Source organism: Microcaecilia unicolor, chromosome 2, assembly GCF_901765095.1.
Source record: "Microcaecilia unicolor chromosome 2, aMicUni1.1, whole genome shotgun sequence".
NCBI lineage: Eukaryota > Metazoa > Chordata > Amphibia > Gymnophiona > Siphonopidae > Microcaecilia > Microcaecilia unicolor.
The window spans coordinates 407,465,509-407,484,032 of NC_044032.1; the positions used below are offsets into that span (position 1 = coordinate 407,465,509).

Here is an 18,524-nt window from a genome sequence, read left to right on the forward strand (position 1 = left end):
TGGAAGCCAATGTAGCCTCTCACGCAGTGGTTTTGCCCTTTCATATTTAGGTTTTCCGAGGATGAGCCTGGCTGCTGTGTTCTGGGCTGTTTGAAGCTTCTTCAGTATTTGCTCTTTGCAGCCTGCGTATAATGAGTTGCAGTAATCCAAGTGGCTGAGGACAAGGGATTGCACTAGGCTGCGGAAGACGAATCTAGGGAAGAATGGTCTTATCCTTTTCAATTTCCACATGCTGAAGAACATTTTCTTGGTTATGTTGTTTGCGTGAGTTTCAAGTGTTAGGTGGCGGTCGATTGTCACACCGAGGATTTTTAGCGTTTCTGAGATTGGAAGTTTTAGGTTTGGTGTGTTTATCACATTGACTTCGGTTGTGTTGTATTGGGAGGTGAGTATCAGACATTGGGTCTTTTCCGCGTTTAGTTTCAGGCGGAATGCATCTGCCCATGTGTTCATGATATGTAGACTTTTATTGATTTCGTTGGAGATTTCTTTGGTGTCTTGTTTGAATGGGATGTATATTGTCACATCGTCGGCGTATATGTATGGGTTTAGGTTTTGTTTTGATAGGAGTTTTGCTAGAGGGATCATCATTAGGTTGAATATGGTTGGCGATAGAGGTGATCCTTGTGGGACTCCACATTCCGGTATCCATGCCTTGGACTTGGTTGAGTTTGATGTGACTTGATACGAGCGCAGGGTTAGGAACCCCTTGAACCAATTCAGGACGTTTCCTCCGATGCCAAAGTATTCAAGTATGTGTAGTAGGATTCCATGGTCAACCATGTCGAAGGCGCTTGACATGTCGAATTGTAAGAGGAGTATATTGTTGCCCGTTGCGATTATTTGTTTGAATTTAGTCATAAGGGTGACTAATACTGTTTCTGTGCTGTGATTTGAACGGAATCCTGATTGGGCATCATGCAGTATTGAATGTTTGTCTAGGTAGCTTGTGAGTTGTTTAGTTACCACACCTTCTGTTATCTTGGTTATTAGTGGTATGGATGCTATTGGCCTGTAGTTGGTTATTTCGCTCGCGTTTTTCTTTGTGTCTTTGGGAATTGGTGTGAGTAAGATTTTTCCTTTTTCTTCTGGGAAGAGTCCGTTTTGTAGCATGTAGTTTATGTGGTTAGTTAGGTTTATTATGAATTGTTGAGGAGCAGATTTCATGAGGCTATTTGGACATATGTCTAGTTTGCAGTTGGATTTGGCATATTTTTTGAGAGTTTTGGAGATGAGGTTTTCTGATAATAGTTCAAATTCGGTCCAGGTTCTGTCTGCTGGGTGTGTTCCTTCTTCTGGGTCTAGACAGTCTAGGAGAGTGGTGTATTCTGTAGGGCTGGCGGGTATTTTGTGTCGTAATAGTACAATTTTCTCCTTGAAGTAATTTGCAAGGTTGTCGACACTTGGTATATCTTTGTCATTGGTTGTAACAGGTGTGGTGTCTAACAGTTTGTTCACGAGGTTGAAGAGTTTATGTGTGTCTTTGTAGTTTGGTCCTATTAATGTTTTATAATGTAGAATTTTTGTCTGTTTGATAGTGTATTTGTATTTTCTCCGTAGTTGTTTCCAGTCATTTAGTGTTTGTTCGTCTCTCTTTTTATTCCAGGCTCGTTCAAGTCTCCTGACTTGTGATTTCAGTTTTTTTAGTTCTTCGGTGAACCATGGATTTGCATTTTTCCTGTGTGATGTTCTGGTTTGGGCTGGGGCGATTTTGTCTAGTGTCGTTGTGCTTATATCGTCCCATTCTTGGAGGAATTGGATGGTGTTAGCGTTTGTAGTCCATTCGCTCTGGTAGATTTGTTGCCAGAATGTTGTGGGGTCTATTTTTCCTCTCGTTGTGTAGGTTGTTCGCTCATGTTTATTGATTGTGTTTAGTTGTGTTTTTCGCCAGAAAAGAGTAACGTTTGCTTTATGGTGGTCTGACCATAGTGTGGGTGTCCATCTTGTATTGGTGAGTGTGATAGTTGAGTCCGGTTCGAGTCTATTTGTTATTATGTCTAGTGTGTGTCCTTTTTTGTGGGTTGGTTGTAAGCTGGGTGTTTGCAGATCCCAGAGTTGTAGGAATTCTTTGAATTCTCGTGTGCTTGGTAGGTTGTCATCTTCTAGGTGTAAGTTGATGTCGCCTAGTATGAGGATGTTTGAGGCTGATACGCAGGTATTCGAGATGAAATCCATGAGTTGTGTTTGGGTGTCTTGCCATTTTCCTGGCGGCCTGTAGAATAGGATTGTGTTGAGGTGTCCTATTAGGCTTGGATGGTTGATTCTTGTCGATGCAATTTCGAGTTGTGGTGAGGTAGATTCACCTGTGATTGTGATGGTGAATTCAGGTTTGTATATTATAGCTATTCCGCCTCCTCTTTTTTCTCCATTTCTTGTCCAGTGCGTGATTTTGTATTCTGGTGGGCATGTTTGTAGGATGGCGGGGTCTGTAGGACTATGAAACCAGGTTTCTGTGATAAATAAGAGGTCTAGTTTGTCTGTGGTAATCCAATCTAGTATGTCTACTGAGTTGCTTACTGCTGATCTTGCATTGACGTATCCTAGTTGGATTGGGTGATGTGGTTCCGAGGTGGGGTTAGATGTGTTTATTTTTATTAACTGTCTGTTTCTTCGGTGGTTGGGTTTGTGGTTGTCACTGTTTTCCTTATTTTGTCGGTGATGTTCATATCCGGGGTTTATTCCAGTTGGTTGGTTGTTGTGTCTTTGATCTGGTAGGTTGTTTAAAGGTTGTGCATAGGATTGGTGATATGTAAGTGGGTTGTTGTGGTTATTGTTTTGGGCGTGCATTATGTGTATGTGAGTGTTATGGGGATTGTGAGTAGTGGGGTTGTTGTTGTTTAGGTTGTGGGTTGTGTTTGGGTGTAAGAATATAATCAGACACTGGATGGTTATGAGTATATTGCTGGTGTTCATTTCTATGTGTTGTACGCTGTGACAAATAGGCATCTGGTGTACATTTGAGCGATACAAGGTTTGCAATTGCATTTGAGCTTAGCTACAATTCAAGCGGGTAGTGCTGACATTTTCAATTAAGCTTAGTAACAATTTAATTTAATTTAGAGCTGGCAGCATTTCAGTGCTAGGCAGGCGCAGTGTTGCTTATATTTGTATTTAAGTAAGGCAGTAATGTAATTTAGAGCTTGGTAATAATTTATTATTACTGGGCAAGCCTGCACTGAGTGCTTGACAATAGTTCACTATTAGGCATATGAGGTAGTATTTGCATTTGCGTTTATATTAGCAGCAATTTAATTTGAAGCATGGCTACAGTTAAAAGGTGCTATAAGTAAGCAGAGCAAAGCAGGGTAAAGCGAGGATTTTTTTAAATTATGTAAAAGCTAAAAGCTAAAGCAGTACATGCATGCTTCCTTAGTAACAGTTCACTATTAGATAATTTAAAGCATGGCAACAGTTGCAGGCGCTATATTGGCGTAGGATACAGTTGCTTTCAGTTTAAGTAAGCAGTGCAGAGTAGAGCAAGGATTTTTTAAATTATGCTAAAGCATTGCATGCATGCAGTATTTTGTTACTCTGTTCTGCTACGGCAGGTAGTTTCTGTTCCAGGCAGGTTGGCCCTCTCAGTCGATCTTGGTTATCGACGGTCGGCTTTGGCGTCACGAACGGCAGCCACAGGGACCAGTTGCTTGGTTGTCTGGTCGGTGGAGAGCTCGACTTGCTCCCGGCGATCCTCCGGACTCGTTCCTGCGTCTTGACCAGTCCTTGGCGTTGCGTGGCCTCAGGCACTGGCGCTTGGCTCGGTGGGTCAGGTCCTGCGGTCCTGCTGTGGTTCGGCGAGTCGGGTTTTTTGCAGCTCCGTTGCTTTGCGTTCTGCGGCGTCCCTCTTTGCAAGGCGCTCGGAGCCGTCAGGTCAGTTGCGGCTTGCTTGTTTTCTTCCCGCCGTCATTCGCGGCCTAGAGGATCAGACCCGGCGTTTGTCTCTAGGTCGGGTCAGGTCCCCCGATTCAGGAAGTTTAATTAATTCCGAACAGGGGCCTTGACTTCAGCGCTGTCCGAACCCTTCCGGTCCGGTCAGGGCGCTCGTCGCTAGGTCGCCGGTTGATCAGCCACTAGCTACCTGGATGACCCAGCGAGTTCGCTCGCTCTGGGTCTGGTCGTCTGCTGGTCGATGGGCCGCGTGGCGTGGTCAGCTTCTCCGAGCCTCGTCAGTTGCCCTCCAGATCTTCGCCTAATTGGGTTTTTTCGGTAGGGCAGGAATCGGCCGCGGTCCTGTTCCCTCCCGGTCCGTTCCGGTCCGGTCGAGGGCGGCTCAGGTGGTCAGTTCGTCTGGGGGGTCGGGAGCTCGGCGAGGGAGCTTCTTACCTGTCGGCCATATTTTTTTCACTATTTTGCCCAGCACCGATGTCAGGCTTACCGGTCTCTAATGGACCAACTATGCTGCCTGCCTGGACCAAAGGGCACCGACTGGATGTGAAGTGGCCTGCCCCCTTGAGGCCAAAATTCGCTGCGTACCCTTGCAGCAGCTCAGGGAGATGGAGAGCTACGCCTCCCCCATATCCTTCACCAACGTCTCCAAGTCATCATCAAAGTGCCCCCTTAAAGGGCAGCTGATTCAAAAGATTCTTGGAAGTTGCATCCGCACCCAGTAGCAAAGCCACAACCAACGGTGACTCCTGATGCTGCCATTGAGTAAGATGCCAGACAGACCAGATTGTAGAGAACGTCCACCCAAAAAGGATGTCCCGGCTCCAGGCAAGAAATCTCCGAGAACCTTAACAACTGCTGGAACCACATAACCATCACAAATAGTAGCATGAATGCTGGGGTCCCCACTGAAAATGACAGGCGGAGCTTTTGCTCCACATTCTTTTCATAGAGCTCCCTAAGGGCCAAGCTCCCTTGGACAGATACAGTGGTCACCTTCATGACCGCCATAACGAGGGTGTTCACCTTCAGGAAGACACAACACTTTTCAATCTCAACGAAGGCACAGAACACCAAAGGGATATTCTGGGGAATCCCAATCTGCCATCATCATGCAAATGAGGGCCACACGGAGTCCAGTAATACCACCAGACTATACATATCTCTAAGAACAGGATCACTATCCAGTTCCATATTATTGCTCTCATATTCATAACTGCCCATGAGTAAACCCATTAATGTCTGTTTTCTTAACATATTAGTATGTATCCAACTGGTCAGCGCAGTCTGCCCTGCACATACAATAGGCTGGCAGGACAGAAAGAGCTGAATAGAATCTGCATATAGCCTGTACTTCAGTCACCCCAAAAGAAGCAAAATTATTATTAAAAGCTGTAAGACAAAACAGAATAGATAATAGGAGTCTATTCTAACCGACATCTAACTTGCTGAAATTTGCCAGTTAAGAAAAAGATTCAAACCAATTACAAAGAACCAAGCTACATCCTAATTTCTCCAAACAGCCAAGTAAAATGGTGTGATTAAGACTACTGAAAGGAATAGATACATCTAATATCATCAACCAACATTCATCTACAACAGATCCCTTCAGACAGAATTCAGTTCAGAAACCAACAAAGCTTCAGTTCTCTGGAAGCCGCACTGAAAAAAGCCTCTTCTATCCAGAGGTGGCTTCCCAAGAATCAGCCAAACTGCTGCTCCTGGGGAATATTGTACAGAATTTGCGCAGTATTCCCTACTTGCTATGCAGAATTCTGAGCAGGAGACAGAAGCTTCAAACCCAGCAGCTCTCCCTTCTTCCTCTCCTCTCACCACTGCTGCAGAGATCACGAGGCAAGAGGACGCAGCAAATGGCTGCACATCACGTGGTGTTTGAACTGTGGTACTTCATACAGCTGCACAGTTCAATTAGCAGTTGTGAGCTAGGTGGCAGAAGAGGAGGACATGGCCTTACATGCACCTGTCTGCTGCCTCTTCTTGATGCATGATTGGTTGGGGGAAGAATATAAAGTACGTCATATAAGTTTGTGCTGAGGTAGAGGGGAGGGATGTGGGTGGGAGAGATATATCCGGTATGTACCGGAGTGAGGGAGGAATAGAACTTGGGGACAGGCACAGAACTGAAGGCATGGTTGGAAATTAGGCAGAAATTAGTCTTGGAGGGGGAGGGAGAGTTGCAATGACTGAGGGGGTGGGAAGAAAAAAAAGAGAGAGAATTAAGGGGCAGAAAGAGAAACCTGGAAGGTCTCTACTTTGGACAAGAAGAGGCAGAGAGTAGAGAAAATGTCATATTTCATAGGCAGTACACATATCTTCTTTCTCTGCAGAAAATTAGATTATTAAAGCCATTTTTAGAATCACATATTTTGAAAACTTTGATCTATGCTTTGATTCTTAAAATCGACTGGATTATTGTAACACTACTTTATTGATGTTCCGCTCATCTAGAGAAGCAGAAGCAGCAGCAGCAGCAGCAGGGATGGGTGTCTGAGGGGACAGTGGGGACAGAGAGGAAGTAGATGCTGGATTGGGGAGGAGCAGTAGTGGTTTGGGTGGTGGCAGGTCAGGATTTGCTGCGGCACCCTGAAAGTTTGCTGCAGCACACCAGGGTGATGTGGCTCAAAGTTTGGGAACCACTGCCTTAGGAAACCAAATCTTATATCTTCAGGGGATTCAGCATTTTCTTGTGTAGCACCTACTCTCCAGAATCTTTTACCAGGAGACATTCGTGGCGAGACAGCTCTTCTTAAATTTAAAACTTTACTGAAGACTTGGCTTTTTAGTAGAGCCTTTGTGAATTGCACATTATGGCAGATCTGAAATGCTTCCATCAAGGAATGATTAGTTTTTTATGCTTTTTGGTTTCTTTTTTCTCTTTTCCTATTGTGTCTTGCAGTAATTGTATCATGGTTATTTAATGTTGTGCTATTTTTTTCCTTTACCTGTTTTTTTGGCCAACTGTGATTTTTATTATATGTTTTATGTTGGTCTTATGGATCTGCTCACTGAGGGGTCCTTTTACCAAGCAGTAGTAAAAGGAGCCCTGCGTTAGCAGCGGGGGCTGGTTTTTTTTTACCGCAGCGGGTAAAAAAAGGCTGAAAATAGCCATGGCCATGTGATAAGATTGCTCTTACCATGTGACCATGCAAGGGGGCAAACTTAACGCCACCCACTGAGGTGGCGGTAAGGGCTCCCACGCTAACTTGGCGGTAACCAGGTAGCGCGTGGCTCTGCCCAACTACTGCTGGGTTAGCGCTGTGCTAAAAAATACAGCCCTATTTTTCCCAGCAAAGGAAATGGTGTGAGCTGGGACTGGAACTACCACCGGCGCCCGAATTGGGCCAGTGGTGGCTACTACTACTACTACTACTAATCATTTCTATAGCGCTATCGGACGTACGCAGCGCTTCACACTTGAACATGGAGAGACAGTCCCTGCTCAATAGAGCTTACAATCTAATTATGACAGACTGACAGGACAAGTAAGGGATAAGGGTTAGGACAGACAGGACATATCATGGATAGGTAGCTCCAGATTAACATGTGGTAAACCCGTGTTGGGCCCTACCACCACTTTGTAAAAGGGCACATTAATTTTTGTATGCTATGATGGCGGTATATTAAATGCGCATCAACAAATAAATTTTTTTTAGCTAAGTTGAGGAGGATGGAACCTGGGGAGTGATATCGATGAGGAAGCCTGAGGGGAGATAATGTGGTGGTGGAGTGGGGGGGGGGGGGGGGGTCAGTTTCAGAGCTGGAGCAGGGAGAAGTATCTGCACAAAAAAATAAAATAAAAAATGCAGCATATGAGAATTCATCAAAAGTAAACCCCAAACATTAACCGGTTCAAATAACCATTATCTACAATGACTCAGAAATATCTCCTACCAACCTTCTTACTCTCCATGCTCTTCCCATCTTCTCCTTAATCGCTCCACTGCCTTACCTATCCCTATCCTTCTTCTCATACCTCTTCTATTCCATTTACTCCTTGTTCATTTGTCTGATCACATACCCCCCTTTGTTGATTCTGTTACTATAGATTGTATTCTCTTGTTACTATGTAAGCCGCATTGAGCCTGCGATGAGCGGGAAAGCGCGGGGTACAAATGTAATAAATAAATGAGGCATTAATAAGATTGGAAGAAAACATCCTGTAAAGACACCACAGCAGCACAAATCAACAGGGTGAAAAACAAAACAAAACAAAAAAAATAAATCAAAGAAAGAAAATATTTTCCTTAGAAAGAATATGTGTATCAATTTATGGGGTCTATGTACTGAAGGTTTTCTCCCATGTTGGGTCTATGGAAAAAATTCTGAGTGCACAGAACCCTTATTTTTTAAACAAATGCAGTTCTGTTGTGAGCCTTTCACCTTTGATTTTCATAAGAAATATATATTTTATCTGTATTTCCAGTAGAATTCTGTGAAATTCATGTGTGTGGAACAGTGAATCAGAGACCCTAGGCCCAGAACCAGCCCAAATAGCTTTTGTACCATGAGAAAAAGATTCTAGGTCTAAAGTATGGCCAGGGATTGTTTTTTTGGTCTGTTTTTTTTTTTTTTTACACAGATCAGGAATTTTGCAGAGCTGAACCTTAGTCCCCAAATTCTATTAATGTTGGGCATCCAACTTTATGCTTAGTCCTCAAAGTTGCATATTCAATTTATAGAATAAAATCTATTACACACCTAACTTAGGCCCCAATGCTCAGAAGCAAATGCAGGCTAGAGGCCATTAGCAATGGACTAGCGCCTGCATTTGCTTGCGCAGAATGCTCAGAGGGCTCCAGCATGGGGAACAAGCACACAGAAGAAGAGCACAATGAGCATGCTAATGTATGCAAATGAGCTGTTTTCCTATTCCTCTCCTATGCTCAAAAACAGAATGCTGAACAACGGCACTTCTATCGCTCGGCCAGCCCCCCCCCCCCCCCCCCCCCCCCCCCCCCCGTCACAGCTCGCTGCCACACAGCTGATTCTCCCTGTGTAGCTAAAATGGAAAAGCATATTTTACCAACTCAGAGTCTAAAGTGCATTTAAAAATCTCAATATTTCTTAAACTACATATCAGAAACCAATTTAATCTCAGCGACAGCACAGACCAGATCAGCACGCACATCTCAGTGTTGTGTCCCCCACAGGAGGCAGTGATTAAACTCAAGCAGTTAAGTTCTGCTTTCCTTCCCCTGTACTTCAAGGCAAAAGGCACTAGCAGCAACAGAACCAAGAACCAGGCAAGTGTGAGGGAATGGGAGCCACTGCCTTTAAATTTTGGAGCTGGGCAACTGGCACTTCTTCCTTCTTCTTTCCACCCTCCCCCCCCCCCCCCCACTCTGGCATACTGGGCATGTGCTGAAGAGCTGTGCTTAACGCACCATCCTCCTGCCAAACTCCCTAATGCTCAACGCTATGAACGTGCTTAAAGTTGTATCTCATTGGTGTTGAGCAACAGGGAGTTCCTTTACCATACTGATCCGGCGGTATTTTTCCGGTGTGGTTCGAACAGCGCTGTTTTGAGCATTTGCGTGTTTGTCTGGTTAGACGCTAATAGGCTTTAACAACCAATACCTGCCAATCACTGGTGTTACTTGGCTCTAATTGGCAGTTAGGAGCTTAACAGACCTTAGCCAGCATTCTATACACTAGGCAATCAATTTGCACAGCACTCAACTGGAAGGGGGTGTGGACCTAAGAGGGGCATAGAAAGGTCAGGGAGTGTGCCTAGGAGTTACGCACGCAGGCTATAGAATACTAGCTATTACCTGCCTACAACTGAGTGCTGTAAGTGCTTGCGTCTAATGCTTGGTGTGGAATTGTAGACTTATGCTAATATTCTGTAATCCACTTACACAGGGACTGAGTACTCAGAACAGGGAAAACACAAACACCTTTTCACTGCTGCCTTTGGCTCCTAGCCGCTACTCATTTGCCCTCCTCCTCCCCTATTCCTCTTACCATATAATTCCCTTGCCCTTAATGTCTTGTCTGTCTGTTTTACCTAGATTGTAAGCTCTTTGAGCAGGGACTGTCTCTCTATATCAAATGTTCAGCACTGCGTTTGTCTGGTAGCGCTATATAAATGCTATTAGTAGTAGTAGTAGTATATCTCCCATCTGTATCGCATATTTATCATTTACTAAACACGGAACTCCAATTATACAATCCACGTATCATTCTGGCACTTAAATTTTGGTAACCGTTTGAGAATTTACTCCTATATGCATAAAGAAATGTCAGGTTCTCTAAAAGGTCAGACTCTTACTCTGACTGTTTACTGGTTTCTCTACCTTACAGAGGAAATATTTTGGCTTTTAATGCCAAACCCAAATACAAAAGACATGGGTGTGACCATGAACTGGGAACTGTGGCTCCAGAAGGGAAGCAAAGTTGGCTATGCATGCCACTCAGTTCAGCATCAAGGGCTAGATGTACTGAAATACACTGCCACTAATTAACTTGCAAGTCCCCAGAAGGCCCATTTTATACAATGGGAATGCATGTGATAATGAGATAGCACACTTTAGACATCTCGACCCAAGTGTTTTAGAAAATGCACATATACAGCATCTTGTCCTCAGCTACTCTGCATATTTTTACTACACATGAAATGAAGATTTCAGTCCTACTCATAGGAAAGCTAGCTGTTCATTAAATGAAAAAGAATAAAGTATATAAATACCTTAGGTAGAAAGGTGACATGGGTCGATCATCTTCTTGGGAGCTAAAAAATAAAAAGTACTATTTAGTTCCATTATAGAGAACAAATCAATAATAAGCCAAGCACACCTATACTTATCTAATGTGAAAGTAAGAAGATGCAGCACTGAACTGGAGTAGGTCAGGCCTTTTAATTCTTATTTATAGAATTTTAAAAATACATTTACAAGCATAACACTATGGGGCATTTTTAAAACAAAAAAAATATAAGGTTACAGAGGGATGCTTTGAGTGGGACCTGGCAGCATCAAAAAGAAAGAGACATTTTTCTGCAATAATGAAACAAAATGAAAATGTCTAGGGCCAAAATTAAGACTTTTGACTAGACCTGTTTCAATCACAAATAAGTGACCAAATGACCACTGGAGAGATTAAGGCATAACCCGTCTTTACTCCCTCAGTGGTCACAGACCCCCTAAGATGTGACACTGACAGTACATAGGTTCTATGACAGCTTAAGATATGATGGCCATTCTTATTAGAGCAACAGGCAGGTCCCAGGAGTAGCCTACTGGTTGGTGCAGTGGACTGTACAGAAAGGAACCCAGGCCCACATCCTATTAACGGTACTCTTGTGGTGGAATGTGTGAGCCCTCCAAAAAACACTAAATATCTACTGTACCTACATATAGGTGACATCTGCAAGCTTGAGGGCTATTGTAGTGGTGTACAGTGAGGTACAATAGGTATTTTTCAGCTCCTGGAGGGCTGACCATACAATATAAAGGGGTTAAAGTGAGATGTATACCTGGGGCCTTTTATGTGAAGTCCACTGCAGTGCCCCCTAAACTGCCCCCCTGCTCTGTTGGGATGTCTGCGTGGCCAGTCTACTAAAAATGATGGCCCGCAGACATCCCAATGGCCATCCCAATGGCTGGTTTTTGGGCGTTTTTCTCTTAGATGGTTTTCCCCTCCAAAATGCCATCTTTTTCTTTTGATGTAGGCATAGGAAAAAAAAGATTGTAAATGCTCCCAGGTTTCAACCTAATTAACGTTTAATGTGGGATATGAATGACATAAATAAGTAAATAAATAGATAGAAACTCTGAATGTTGAGCACCTGATTCTCATAACATGATGTCTGTTTTAGAGGCCCTTTACCTTGAGAAAAAAAAAAATCTCTGCACAAATGTAACAGTGCTAGGGTGTCCCCAGCCCCTCCAAATGACACACTAATTACGATTTATATCAAATGAATACTCTACCTATGAAAAATATGCTGAAGAAACCGGTATGTTTGAAAATATAAGTGAGATTACATTTAAAAAACGCTACCAACAATAAAGAATGACAATGTGGATGCAGCAGCTCATAGGTTTGCTTGCTTTGTTTTGAGTGGGAAGGAGAAACGGAGACTAACCTATTGGCTTCAACTTTTTGACTTCATCCCATCTCCTGTTTTCATTCAACTTTCATGGAAGCAGCTGCTGCAAAAAAAAAAAAAAAAAAAAAAACACAAAAAACACAAGCACAGGCATGCGCTGTTGGCTCTGCTAGTCCTCTGCCCCCGCTGACTTGAACTTCCAGTTCCAGGGGCAGATGATTGGCAGAACTGAAAGTGCATGCCTGAAGGCTGCTGCAGCCCTGCGCTTGATATTTTTTGTTGTTTTGCCGCCGCCACTCATTGGGAGAAGCAGTGTGAGAAAAAACAGTTCCATATCTCAGATAGAGACTTTCCCGCTTTGGTGGGAGATGACCTGCTGAATGCAGGAGACCTGGCAGGTCTGGGGGAGTATGGCTGCAGGAAGTCTCAAGAGGCTGGGGCAGAGCTTGGAATATACGTCAGCTAGAATGCCATACCAAGTGCACCTCCACAACTCACTCCAGCTGGAAGCTCTGGAGGGCTCACTGTCTGAGAAGGTTTGTTGCTTCTGTGAAGGGGAACATATTGGCTGCCTTTTCTCCATAGAGGAATGGGAGGAGTGGCTGAGTAGAATAAACACAGTATCATTGATCTGAGGTCAGCTTATTCCCTCTGTCAGTTATCAGTCTAGATGCGGGAAGATCTGAGGTCATTCTGAACCAGATGCGAGATGCCTTTCAGACAGTGAACTCTTCTCTACAGGTGATATCTTCATGGTTATCTACATCTTAATTACGTTATAACTGCCAATCTTGATTTGGGTGAGCATCCAGGGTTTGTGTCCGGAAACAGTCAGCATAAAGTGACTCTTTGGGTTTGACTGTTCTTCTGGAGAATTCCATGGGGTTACTGAATTTAAGAACTTTTATTGCTAATCTTTCTGATAGGGCCTAATCAGATTATGGTGTTGGAATTCTGCTTTGGACATATGAGGGATCTGTCTGTGAAAGTGTTGTTCAGTGCTTTTTCTTGATTTTCTTTTTTTGATCCAACTCAGGAGGGACTTATTGTCCTTAAAACCTTAAATCCTAGGTTTGGGAGGGATAAGACAATTGATTTTTTTTTTTTTTTTTTAATTTCCATGTTTCTCTTGTGTACTTTATGGTGGATATTTTCTTTTCCTCACCTCTAAACAGCTTCCGGATTTTAAGGCTAGCTGAATGTTTTGGCAATTCCCATAGTTAATCCTTAACCAACTTGCTATATTCACTCCACTGCCTCTATGATATTATGTTTTTTTTTTTTAATTTTCCTACATTGATTTACCTTACTCTTGGTTCTTGTATTGTGGACTAACATTTGATTGTTATTTCGTTTATATGTATATGTCCTGGGTTTTTTTTTTTTAATTCTATTTCTGTCATTCAATTTGGATTGCTGAATGAATAGTATATGAAAAATCATAAATAAAAAGTAAAAAACAAAACAAAGCTTGCTTATATTTAAAATATATTTCAAGGCAGAATCACAATCAGATTCAAAAGCAAATGTCAATCATTGTAGCCAAAGAAAGTTCTTCCCTAGAGGACTTAAGGTGAGCTAATAAGTCCAAGCTATCCAAAGAAATTATCAAAATATTCACCAGTTCAATAATCCTGGTATGTCTTTTAGAAGATGGAACAGAACAAAGAGCACAGAAAGAAATTAATCAGGAGAGAATGTCAAAGTCTTGACCATATACCTTTCAACATTTCTGCTGGATAGATCAAAAAATTGTGCCTTACCTGATAATTTTATTTCCTTCAGCAGACGAATACAGAGACTTGTGGGTTGTGACCATTTACCAGCAGGTGGAGATAAAGAGAGCTGAACTGAACTGTCTTATAGAATGGAATGCTCCTTTGTCAATTAGTATTACTCACAACAAAGCAGGAGGATATAGAACTAGATTTAGAACAGTTCTCCCTCCTCACAGGGAAAAGCGATATCCAGAAATTAGACCCCTGAACTTAATAGAACAGATCGGGTAAAATTAAACAATGCAGCAACCAATCCAACAAGGAAAATGAACCAATAAACCTCATCAGGGTGGGCCTCTGGATTCATCTGCTGTGACTAAAATAATGAAAATGATCAAGAAAGACATATTTTTTCTTTCCTTAGCATCAGCAGCAGATGAATCCAGAGACTTGTGGGATGCAGCAAAGCAGTCCTTAAGTAGGGTGGGCACCAGAAATGCAGGCGGAGAGCACCAATACTTCAAAAGATGCATCTGACTACGTGGAGACATCCAGACGATAGTGTCTGGAGAAAGTATGAAAGGAAGACTATGTTGTTTCCTGACATATTTCCTCCAGAGAAAACAACCAAGCTTCCACCTGAGAAGTCGTGACCACCTGGGTAGAATGCGCAAATTCATCAGCAGGGGCTTGCCCACATGTAAGCGGACGCGATGTCCTCCTTTACCCAGTGAGCAATTGTGGCCTTAGAAACTGCATCACCTTTCCAAGGCCCCGAACAAAGCACGAACAAATGATCTGAGTGATGAAACTTGTTGGTCGCCTCCAGATAGCACATTAGCACCTGGTGAACATCAAAAAGCAAGCAGAGACTGAAAATCCTCCGGATAATCCTCTTCCTTGAATGTGGGAAGACACAAAGGCTGGTTGAGATGAAAGGAAGAAATGATGGAACTGGGCACTCTGTCACACCCACACCAGATTTAAGTTCCACTCCAAACAGGGAGGATGAAGTAGAGGTTTCAGCCAATTGACCCCCTTTAAAAACAGACCATATCAGGATGGGAGGCCAATGAAGAATGCAAGAGTCAACACCTATAGCAGACAAGAGCCGCCACCTGGAGCCACAGAGAATTATACACCAGATCCTTCATCAGGCCATCCTGCAAGAACGCCAGGATCTGTGACACAGAAGCCTGAAATGGAGATATAGCCCTGTTTGCACACCAGGACTCAAAAATATGCTGGACTTGTACATAAGCTGTTGAGATGGTCCGCTTCTTCACCTGCAGAAGAGTAGCTATCACATCAGGATACCCTTTCTTCCTCGGTTTTGCCCTCTCATGCTGAAGGGAAGCAGCCTGGATCAACCAGCCGTCCAGACAGGGGTGGACTCTGATGGCTTGCTGCTGCAAGAATGCGGCCACAACTACCATGATTATAAAACTTTATTTCTCTAAGAAAGATGAAACGTTTTGTGGTCATAATGTTCTTATCTTCCCTGATGTATCTAAGGCAACACAACTAATGAGAAAATTTCTAGAATATAAATCTCATGTGTTGGCCCTGGGGGCAACTTTTTTTCTTCGATTTCCTTGTCATTGTTTTATTACTTATAAAGAAGAGAGATTTATTTTTATGATCCCCCTCAAATGGTATCTTTCCTGTTAGATAGAAAGAATAAAGGTGAAGATTAGGCATATATATAATATGAATAGTACTATCTTGATTTCTCTTATTTTTCTTTTCTTGTATTTGAATTCTCTTACTGTATCCCTATAATGTGGATTGGTTTATTTCCTGTTTTCATTTTGTATTTTGCAAATAGAAATTAAAAATAAAAACTTTAATCACAATACAAGTCCTCTTTGCTCCATTTTCATACGCCCTCCCCACTCAGCTCAGTCATCAGAAAGGGCTTTGGCCAGGGAGCCACAAACTGTCACTCACGTTGGAACCTGGGCTAACATGGACCTGAGTCTAGCCATCAAGTATCATTATTGAGTGACAATAGAGACTCCTTCCCCTCTTCCCATGGAGCTATGTACACTGCCCTCAGTTGCATTCCAGTAGCCAGACTCTCTGTCTAGCAATGCATATTTTCTGTATAGATGCTTTTGATAGATGTATTTTGCATTCTAATATAGCAGATTCTAGAACTCATGCTTGATATACACTTCTCCCAGGACCTCTGGAATGCTGTAGCATTTTAGGAACATTTCCTGCACCAGAGACCCTTTCCTTTTGGAAACTGTCCCAAATAGTTCTCACATAAATATAATGTGACCAGAGCATTTCATCTGGCCTTTGAACTGAAGAGTGAGCAGCAATACTAATAAATCCTTTATTAAAATAGCAACACTGGGCAGCAAAAACTGTATTTAACCAATGTAAACATTTTCTGCAATGAAGACAGAAGACAGACATTTTCATATTTGGTGCTGCCAAAGATGACAGCTGGGAAGCGATTCCTGATTCAGGATCCTGTTTCTGGGGTGCAGGGTGTTGCATCAAAGTACTGCTCTTACTGTGCCAACCAGACAGCCAAAAAACTGAAGCGCTCTCTTAGAGAGACACTGAATCATGAAGTTTGACAATAATTGTTCAGTGTATGCACAAGAAATTGGAAAAGAACATGAACGATACAACAGTGATGGAGGAAGAGATAGAAAGAAGACCTTGCAGGGCAGGATAAAGACAATAGTGTAAATATGCAATCGACAGCCATATAACTATATACGGATAAGTACTATCTATATTCAGCAGTAATGCTGTTGAATATATATACGTTGATTTCACAGCAATTCAAATTTATAAATGTAATTGACACTCAAAACTAAAATATTTCAAATATATTTCATTTTCATTTTTTGGACCATTAGAAATAGCGAACCATAACAATGCAGTACATATCTGCTTTATCTTTGTTTCAAGTCCTTCTCGGTCCTTTTATATTAAAATAATAAAATTCTTGGGCTCGTATTACATTTATTCAGTACTTAACTTAAAAGTTCTGGACACACTGCCAACATGGCCAGTTTCGTCACCTTCTTCAGGGTAGTGGTTCATATCTACAAGCACAGTGCTGCCACTCACTCTTGAAAACATATTCAAGTACTGAATAAATGTAATACGAGTCTAAGAAGATTATTATTTTAGTATAAAAGGACCAATGAGGAGTGGAAGCGAAGACAAAGCAGTTATGTATTGCATTGTTATGGTTCGCTATTTCTGATGGTCCAAAAAGTAAAAATGAAATATTTGAAATATTTTAGTTTTGAATGTCAATTACATTTATACATTTGAATTGCTGTGACTAGGACACTGATGTATATAGTTGCACAAATTTTATATGGACAACTTCTGTATAACAATATAAATGCTATTTGTCAGCAGCAGTTATAAGGAGAACAGGTACTGTAAATTCCATATAAATTTTAGCCCCATCCATGGGATGTACCTAAGTCCACCTTACTTTGGATGGATAAGTTTTGGCTACAGAGGGGGTAATTTAATTGAAGGGTGCCTATGTGAGAACTTAACTCCAGATTTTTGATACATTTTGAAGAAGGTTTTTTCAGCCAATGATGAGGAATTCATCATTTGGATCATAATTAGTCCTGTAAGATCTGTAGGTCTGGAGCTCTTTGAGGCTTTTTCCTTCCTCGTGATATGATGGACTGCACTTCCACATATTATTTGTTATATTAGTGGGTCATTGGTTTTGATTTATTTTCTACTACCTAGTTTACCCCTGCTGAAATTGGCTCTGACCAGCACAGTACAATCTGCACAATGCTAGGGCAGACCTAGAAGTTATGCAGGCACTGCTGGTGTCTGCAGCTCTGACCAGGCAGACGGGACCACATAAAAAGCAATCTTATCTTTGCATAGGCATGCAAGTGCCAGCACTAAATAATGACTGGCACCTAAATAATTTCTGGGTCCATCAAATAATCAGCTATTCAATGCCACTGCCTGAACATGGTCCAACATAGAATATCCATGTCAAATTCAGCCTGCGGTGTTGAACTTCTTTAAATTTGCCGGCAGCTGAGTGCTGAATATGGGGGAGAGTGAGCCCATACTAAATTTATACTTGTCTTCAGCATGTTCAACGAAAGCAACCTGGCACAAGAGACTGGTTGTCAATGCTAAGAGCTGAAATAACATTGCACCTGAACAAGCGAGGAGGTGAAAAGAAGAAGAAAAGCATATGTTTGTGACACAGGCATTAGGAAGCGCCCTAGCCATCCCAACACAACCATCCTATTGATACCAAAGAGGGAAACTTGCAGGCCCTGAATTAGGACACTGGCTTCTGAGCACCCTGTAATGTTGGAGTAGCAACAACAGTAACAACTGCCCATGCTGAAGCCTTAGAAAGCCTAGAATAATCTCTGACAGACTACAGACATCAAAAGCAAATAACCAAATACAGTGAAACCTCGGTTTTCGTTGACTTCGGTTATTGTTGGTTTCGGTTTTCGTTGATTTTTTCAGTGAAAATTTTGTCTCGGATTTCGTTGGTTGTCTCGGTTTTCGCTGCTAATTTTGCAAAAACAAAGGGCAACCCACACGTTCTCCTGCTCATTGGATTTACATTGATTCATATGGAAATAATTGCCTCGGTTTTCATCTGTTTCGGTTTTCATTGATTGTTTTCGGACGGATTATCAATGAAAACCGAGGTATCACTGTACCAACAAAGCAATTTCAGGTGACTGGCAACAGGTCTATTAGGAAATGAGGAAAAAGCAGCAGAAATAAAGAAAATGGGGGCCACCTTTTACAAAACTGCAGCAAGTTTTTGCCCTTACTGCCTTTTAACAGCAAAAAAAAAAAAAAATGTA

General features: G+C 42.2%; 1 protein-coding gene across 2 annotated transcripts in view; it reads right to left on the bottom strand.

The window, feature by feature from the left end:
• The window catches only part of FAM13A (family with sequence similarity 13 member A), a 501,662-nt gene that overhangs the window by 144,995 nt on the left and 338,143 nt on the right, over positions 1–18,524 (bottom strand). For both annotated transcript variants that reach the window (XM_030190686.1, XM_030190687.1), the window contains one exon: positions 10,592–10,633. In XM_030190686.1, coding sequence (XP_030046546.1) covers positions 10,592–10,633 — 42 coding nt within the window. The remainder of the gene's footprint in view (positions 1–10,591; positions 10,634–18,524) is intronic.